We start from the raw sequence: 8,712 nt of genomic DNA, 5'->3' as shown, positions 1-8,712 counted from the left end.
TCTTATCTTCCTCTTTTGAGTGGTTAAAGGTGACTGAGCCCTTCAGATATAAGTAAATTATTACTTTCTTCCTCCTCATGATAAAATCGTACTGAAGTAAAATTTGTTTATAATGTCTTGTACTAAGGTAAGGAAAGGAAACTGTTTTTTTTCCACTTGAAAGATATCATTTGTTCGTCTCTGGTTTACTCCTAAGAGATGACATTTGCTTAATAGAAGAAAACTTTTTAATTCAAAAATTTTCTGTTCATCTTTTTGATAGAGTGTCGGAATGAATTCTAGAAATTCATTGCATGACCTGATCCATCTGCCAACAGACATTTAATTCTGTTCTTCCAGCAGTTGCTTTATATTGGTACTGACTGTGGAATAGTTTAATTGCTGAAATTTAAGTATTACACTGATATATGTATGTAAAGTAATGTTTCACAAATGAAGTAAGTGTAAATCACATCCTCAAACATAAACATTTTCCACACAAGAATGAGTTTACAAATATTGTTTGTTTACCATGGTCTGCCAGGGCCCAAATGAGAAAGGTTATCTTTTGCTGAGCCAGGAATACACAGTGTGACACGCTTTTTCCATTTTGTTCATGTCCTTGGTGGAGCGTTATCTGTGTCTAGGTTATTAGAAATAACACAGGTAAATAAATTGTCTTTATCAAGTTACCTGAATCCGCATTTAAATAGATTTTCTTGTATTTTGAGTAGTAGGTCTGAAATACACCACAGCATCAAGGCTGAATTTTAAAAAGTTGATTCTGTTTCTGAAGATATCCTAGATTATCTTTGCATGATCAGTAATTCACAATAGCTGTATTTACCATTCACCTGTAAATTAAAGGGGAACCTTTCTTGCCACCAGTGCACTGAGCTGATGAACTATCAAGATAGCTGATATGAATTTTTGCACAATCTGATGAAATATGACTTCTTCTGAGCTAGACACATAACCTTATGAAAAAGTTTCAGTGGCACACTGATGTCAGCTCTTCTAAATCAGTTCTCTTTGGCTCAGTTTTTTCAACCGTTTTGCTAATTGTTGATGTCACTGACATTTAGGGAAGCACATGGCTGAGACATCTGCTGAATCAGAACTGTGGAAAAAAGAAGATACAGTTGTGAAGACACTGTTCTGTGAAACTTTTTTTTTTTTCTCATAAGTACAGCCCCTTCTATCCTTTGGTTCATACAGTTTGATAGAGAAAGCTCAACCCTGAGCACTAACACACAATCCAGCAAGTATCTATGCGAATCGAGCCTCTTCATTTTACTGGTAACTGAAAAGAGAGGTCATGGCTGTTCCTCTGCCATTTCAGAAAAGTTGCTGAACTATGCTGTCTAGAGTGTGCTTCACTCATCTTTTGTCTTAGTGGAATACAGAACAGTAATGAAGTAAAAGCCCATTTCATGGCAGAAAGTGCCCAGCTTGTTATGCTCCTGGTTCTCCTAACACATTTACAAGCCTTTAGGAAGGCTCAGTGTTCGGCAAAGCAAGCTAATTTCTGCTCTTTGGCCAGAATATACTAAATACCTTTAAAATGTTTTACTCTCATTCTTCAGAAAAAGGATTATCTTTCAATGCTAACATATAGGGGCTGATTGTAATGGGCCTCGAGCTCTGCTGGAGACTGGGGATGCAACAACAGCAGTTCTTAATAACAATGATGTATTTTGACAGAAAAGAGAGTAATAAATTGCGTAAGTGCTTGAGCATTATTCAGTACTTCTATAATGGAGGAAAAGAAGCAATTTATATGCTTCTTTTTGGCAGTAAGTCTCCTAATTAATCAGACATCGCTGACAGAAAGACACTTAGCAAAAATAAACGTGAACTACAACACTTCATTAAAGTAAAAGTATCTTTACTATTAATATACAAATGGTGAAGAGTGACAAATAATTGATATACTTTAAGCCATACTTTCAATGTCTTTCATAAATACAAAACCAGCATCTGCGATATTACTTCTTTTTACAGTATAGAGATATATATATATACATAGCATTTCATAGGGACATAAGATTTTGAAACAAGAAACAAACTAGCTCCAGTGGTAGCTAACTTATCAATATATAATTCAGGTGGTATATATTGCAAGTGGGCTGTTGACAACGTGTGGAGTAACAAAAACGATATATGGTATGCTTCAGCTCATACTGTACACAGCATACAAATACATACCGAGTGCTCATTGTAGCAGGAAAGCTTTTTTTTGTTTAAACCTTGCCTAAGTAGCTCAAAATTCGTAGTGAGAACTCTACACCAAGAGCAACAAAATTATCTACCTGGGGGATCTGATTGCTTTCTATTGTCCCTCACCAATCTGCAGGAACTTTCCCTTCCCCCAGCTCTGCATTCTACATTTAAAAACAGCCTTTCACACAGCAGACTTAAAGGATGCAGCAGGGCTAACAGTACCCTTTCTCTAGTTTTCACAGTCTGCAGCAGCCTCTTTTAGTTTAGTAGCTCCCCATTTCCCCACCAGTATCTATCGGGCCTCCCAGTTTCTGAGCCCTCTCTTAGTTCATTCATTTGCACTTGTTCTCTCTGGTGGCTTTCCTTAATTCTGTCAGCACCGAAGCTGGTCATCTTGCCCGCTCCCAATCTCACCTGTGACTTAAAGCTGCCAATACAAATTTGGCAATAAATACTTATTTCATTTCTCTGGGCTAAAAATGGCCAATATTCAAGTTTGAAAGTCAAACATCATGAGGTTTACAATGCCTGTTAAGAGGAGAAATAGACAAGTAAACTGTGTTTTCTCCAAACTGAGTCCAAAGCCAAATTTGTAACAGAAAGGTTTCTTTCTGGCTGAGGTTCAAATGAAGTGATCTAAGAACACATTGGAAATACTGAAGGTCACTTAAAATTTAGTGAGTGGTTTCCAGGGAATGATATGAAAAAATCTGAAAAAGGGGATGGAAGATTTTTTTTTTAAGTTATCCATTTAATCATGGTAGCTTTGCATTGATCAGCACAAGCATCTGATGTTGAACAATGTGATGTAAGAAGAAACAATACTTCGCAGAATGTTTTAGTCTTTACCTAAAGTATTGCAATCATAACAAACTACCTAGAAGGATGTTTTACTTCTTAATTCTGGGCACATACTAATGTATGGGAAAAAGTTGTAATCGGGTATCTTTATCCATGTTTCCTGATCACTACAAACTCCTTGTAGGCAAGCCTTCCCTGTGCAAAATGTTAGCAGGAGCTTGACAGGACATTTAAGTTCTGCTTACACCTAGATGACTCAACTGGATGAAGACATGTGGAGCCTCACCAAGACAAGTGGATGAAATTCAGGCCCCACTGAAGTGAGTTTGTGTCCTAAACCCCAGTGAGACCTGGATTCCCCTAAGGCCCTACTTGCAGTGTTCTCTGCACCTCTCCGTAGACGTCTCCTTTAATCAGGAGTGAATGTCACCCAGCAGACACAACCACTCCTTTACAAAGGTACTACTTCCTATGACAGTTTACACAGGGATGGTTGGACCACAAATGACTGCAAAACAAATATTCACTGCAGTTCTACTCCAGAGGTAAAATGGTGGGAAGATGGTCCTCATCACCTTTTAGATTTGAGAAAAGATGCTAATGTTTTATATCTAAGTGCTTAAATAGAACTAAAGAGACTTTCTATCTGACTCTTCAACTTGATAAATTGGTCAAAACACCCTTTCATACTCCCCATGTGCTCCATCTCCTTGAATCTTTTCAACAATGATACACCCACAATGACCCTCACTAGAATTGTGATCTCAATAGTTTTTTGCCAATTTTGTGTTTAAAATATTAAACTGAATTGAGAGTATTGTCTCCAGTTTACTTTAGATGAATATTTGAGCATATCTGAGCAGAAATGTATGTCATGGTAAAGCTTTCAAATACTTTAAACAGGCTTTGTAGACAAATTATTGAAGATTTTTCTTTAATAAAGCAAAGTGGCATGCTATCAAAAGGCACAAATACATTTCCATTATCTGGTCTAGGAAACAGAAAAATGGCATGATTATTATACTACAGTTTGATGTTTGGCACTTAAATAAATAAATACCATCATGAAAAGAAAGCCACTTTTTGGATGAACATCAATGCAGAGTCTGAAGACAGGAGGTGGAATTTACTATACCATGGACTGTTGTCAAACAGCCATTGTATATGACTGTCACTGTGTAACTACGTTGTATATGTCTATGAAGATAGAAAGTCAGCCCAGTCCTGCAAGCTCTTCTATGAGAGTACATCCATCCTCCTGCTCACATTGACTCCACTGGTGTCAGTGAGATGCCATATGAGCAAGGGGTTTAGCCACACAAAAACTTCTTGTAAGACTGAGGCCTAAATAAATTAAACTTTGTCACATTAGGCATTAGCATCACCAGAACAGTAAATATTTCTGCAACACCAAAACCAAAAAACAAACAAACAAAAAACCCCCCACAAACTTTAGAAGTAAAAAAAAAAAAAAGAAAACAAAAAACAATCAAGCAAACAAAACCAGAAAACCTCTCCACAGTACATTTGTCTACTAAATTGTAAAATGTTAATTTTTTTATTGTTACTATTATGGTAAATCAGAATGTACTTCTACTAAAAAAAAATAAAAAACGAAACCCTTTTACTTAATTTTGCTCCTTATTTTTTGTTGAAGAGAGATTGTCACTGCCACATTCCATTTTGTCCATAATTTCAATGGCGCCCTCTCACACTCCTCCCTGGAGTATGTTAGCATAACAATTCAGATTATTTTTACAAATAGTTATATTCTGTCAACTCTTCTGACATTTCATACCAACACTTAAAATTACTTTTAGACAGTAAAAGTGACATTTATACAGATACCTGGTTCTTTTTCTTTTTAGTCTAGAATCGAAAAAGAAAATAAAGACAAGAGGTTACTCCAGTTCTACGTATATCTTACAAATTACAATGCACTGTCCCTCATTTGGAAACATTTGCAAATATCAGTTTTCAGCATTGTCATAATTTGGCTTTCTCCTGCAAAGCACAGGGGCAAAACACAAGAGATAACCTATTAATCCACAGACCAAGGGGCATGCTTGGAGCAGTCCACCAGAAACTGTGAACTGTTCAATTCTCAGCCCAACTGGCAAGAGGCTTAAGATCAGGTAGAAAATAAATACTTCTGGAATTAGCTTTTGATTTGTATTCCAATATAGTAGGAAACGCTTTTGCTTCCATTATTGAAATAATTTTGCTGCATATTTTACTATGAGTAAAATAGAGAGGACAGGAGGATTAATACCAAATGTGCTGAAGAAACCTTTTAAATCCTCTAATCTTTTCACATTGTAATTAGAGGCTGTATTAAAAACAAACAAGAAAAAAAATAACAACAACAACAACAACAAACATCCAACCTATAGTTGTTAGGCCATGTAACTTTTTTGTGTAAGTTTTAGCAAGAAGTACTAAAAGTTGAAATGCAACTACAGTGGAGCCTAGACAGTGTTAGCCCTGCACACATTGTATAGGAACCTTGCTGTGCAAATGATAGTTCTGACTTCAGAAAAAGCACCATTTGCTTAGTGAGCCTTGACTTATTTGAGAACGCACAGCACCACCTAATTTTGTGATGGCAGGCAGAAGAGGAAACAAGGTCTTGTACCTTCATTCTGGTAATAATACTGCATGAGATGATGCGGGGTGCTGATGTTCAAGCCACACAAATCACATTCAACTACTTGAATTTTCCAGGTTCCTTCCTCACATTTCAGTAGAGGGAGAAAGCCCAGTTGCATATATGTTCTTTGTAGAAAGAATATATATTCACACACATAAATAAGACAACAATTTTTCTTAATTATAAATTAGGGGACAGTTCTGCTCACTGTGTACACTACTCTGAAAGAAACAGGACAGAAATTTAACAGGCAAGCAGATACTTGGTAATAGTGCCTGCACAGTATGTGGGAGCTACAGTGACAGGCTATAGAGGAATATCTTCATCTTACTTTTATCCAGAAGTAATTCCTTAGCATTTGAAGCGACTACTCTGCAGCAGTTTTAAATTATTCTTTTTCATGACTTTCATCCATCATTGCTCTTACCCATACTTTTCATTTTGGCTCTGCTTTTGTGGGAACTTGGCTTCTCATCTAGCCACATCAGTGTTATGCCTCTGCCCTCAACTACCTGGTTCACTGTAGGTTTTTCCCCAAGTAATTAAAAGTAGTTTTTCTTTTTTAAAACATAAAATTAGTGGCTTTGAAAAATAAGGAAGACCTGAAAATTCAACATCTCCTCAACTTTTTCAAATTCAGTAATGACTGCGTTAACAAGAAAGTTAATGTGCCATTTTCCTCAAATGTAACAACATTCTTTTACATTTCACTTTTAGCTTTACTGCACAAAAGTCAACCACTCTGACATAACTACAAAATATCAGCTGAGAGTTGATGACATTCTGTGTGAAATTAGGTAGAAATTTGCCTAATTTGGCCAATTAGGTATAGTTGCAAATAATAGCAAAATTCAGATACAGCATGGAGAGGACATAATTTGCTTAATAAAGCTACACTTAAACCTCGAGTATGACTTAGATGTGAAAAATTCACAAGGTACTCTACAGTTTGATCCTAACAAGTAGAATTTTCTAATCTAGTTCACTATTTAATCTACTTCGTCCAAAGAAAGATTTTGAATAGGTTGGTAGATGTGGATACACTATGCTGGAATGGAAGCAGTATGTATAACTCCAATTAGTGTCATAATTAAATCAATATTAATATTCTTTTTCATCAAATAAATTAGCCAAATTTCCAAGTAGTGCATATTGTCCATAATAATAAAATAGATTATCTTAAAAAAAAATGCGTGACAGGAAACAAGTATTTCACCTAATACATGGTCTGATTAATTAAAAATTTTAAAATGTTCCAAACCATTTAGCTGAAGTCTTTCCATCTGCTCTTATGTTTCTTGTTATAAGATAAAAATTCATAACATAGCAAGGACTTCTTTAATACGGCCAACTTCAAATATTTCACGTACTGACTTGTGGTGAAAATAAATCTACAACACTAAAATGCAATTTATCCCTTGACTAAATAGTTAGAAGAGTGAATACTATGTATGTATAAATACACTGGGGCAACTAATGTGAGTTTGTGTTAGAAGGTTTCCTTTGAAGCCAAAAGTTATTGAAAAAAAGAGTTCCCTTTCCATACATTTCCTACATTCCAGTTTACACACAACCTTCCAAATGTTAAGGTACAAAACCTGGCATTCTGAAAATCCTGGGCCTTTCAGTCGCACTCTAAAGTTAGGATGAGGCCAATGTACTTCCATAAAATATTCAGCAACTTTGATTTAAATCTGTACATCATAGTTATCAAATTTTTATGATACAAGAGAACCCAGGTAAAACTACGGGTGGAACTGGCTCTATGTTGTTGAAGACAGTTCGTTGCTTTTTTTGTTTCAAGCGATTTGCACAGTTGGAATGACTATTGAGTGTCTGCCAGTGATAAGATCTTAAATGTTATGCTGAGATTGGTTTTCATTTTCTAAAAGGCAACCTCAACTTTTGCTTGATTATAAATGGAAACAAATACAATAATGTATGGCACTTTATGTATGTAGATTGCCTTGTAAGATCTGGAGAGACATGATATGTTGTTTGCGGTTAGGGGCCAAGTATTCTTCTAAATAGACAAAGTTTTTCATATAATAAGTTACAGTTCTTATTCTGAAGATTTTTCCAATTTATACCATGGGACTTGGTGTCAGCAAAACAACATACTAAAACCATTAACAAAAAAATAGAAAAGAACTGTAGACAGAAACTGTTTTATCATATGTACACGTGTACTAACTATTCCAAGCTTAAGTTTCCCAGGAAATTAAGGTCAGCTGTAAAGTTTTGGTCACGGGGTTGCTTTTATCCAAATGCATTATCCAGAAAGCTGTAGTTTATCTTATTATGCTTTGTTGTCATCTTCTTTTGACTGGATGATGTCATTAGCAACTTTGATTTCTATGGTTTCTGGGTTTAAAGCTTCTTTCCCATTTTCCTCCTTCAGAGGCAGTTTCCTATCAGAAGAGAAATCATGGATGTTACAAAAAATAACATGATATAGAATTTAAGTCTACGAGTGCATTCTTTATACAGTCCATAAAAACATCAGTCAATGAAAATAATTTACAGTTATTTTATAATGAGTATTGAGGTTCTTAGTTTTCAAATAAATCAGTATTAGTTCCTACCAGTTCTTCTTTGGATGCATGACGACAGTCAGATGGTATTTTAATTTCAGGTTCCTTGGAGTCTTATACTCCTAAATTCCAATATCAAAGCAATCCCCACTCTTATTTACAGGAAAGACAAAACTGATTTCTTTCAAAAAGTTCTTAAAAATCATTCCCTACTGCTGCTAGTTAGCCGTCAAAAATATAGCTATGAAAAATATGTATGGTTTACGTAGATGTTCCTGTAATAACAGCTCGTGGGCACAATAGCTGTTTTTCCTGATCCCAGTGCGGGTTTGTTTTCTTTTCTTTTTTTTTTTTTTTTTTTGTTAACTAGGGAGTAGTATGCATCTGCATTTTTTTTCCATTCATAACAACTGTTAAATATATCAGTAATCTTCCACCGTGATTGCTTTGAAGTCCCAATGAACTATGTTTATTCCCAATCTTTATGAGAAATCCCTCAGGAGTTTCTTGTAATAAGAGCATTTA

At 35.4% G+C, this 8,712-nt stretch overlaps 1 protein-coding gene across 1 annotated transcript in view; it reads right to left on the bottom strand.

Moving 5' to 3' along the window:
- Window positions 1,851-8,712, bottom strand: part of NCAM2 (neural cell adhesion molecule 2) — a 264,222-nt gene continuing 257,360 nt past the window's right edge. Inside the window, exon 18 of the mRNA XM_021403523.1 lies at window positions 1,851-8,064. Within this exon, the coding sequence (XP_021259198.1) occupies window positions 7,953-8,064 (112 nt within the window). The 3' untranslated portion in view covers window positions 1,851-7,952. The remainder of the gene's footprint in view (window positions 8,065-8,712) is intronic.

Source organism: Numida meleagris, chromosome 1 (assembly GCF_002078875.1).
Source record: "Numida meleagris isolate 19003 breed g44 Domestic line chromosome 1, NumMel1.0, whole genome shotgun sequence".
Taxonomy (NCBI): Eukaryota; Metazoa; Chordata; class Aves; order Galliformes; family Numididae; genus Numida; species Numida meleagris.
The sequence above is the reverse complement of the archived record's forward strand: the minus strand, read 5'-3'. Positions and strand labels throughout refer to the sequence as shown.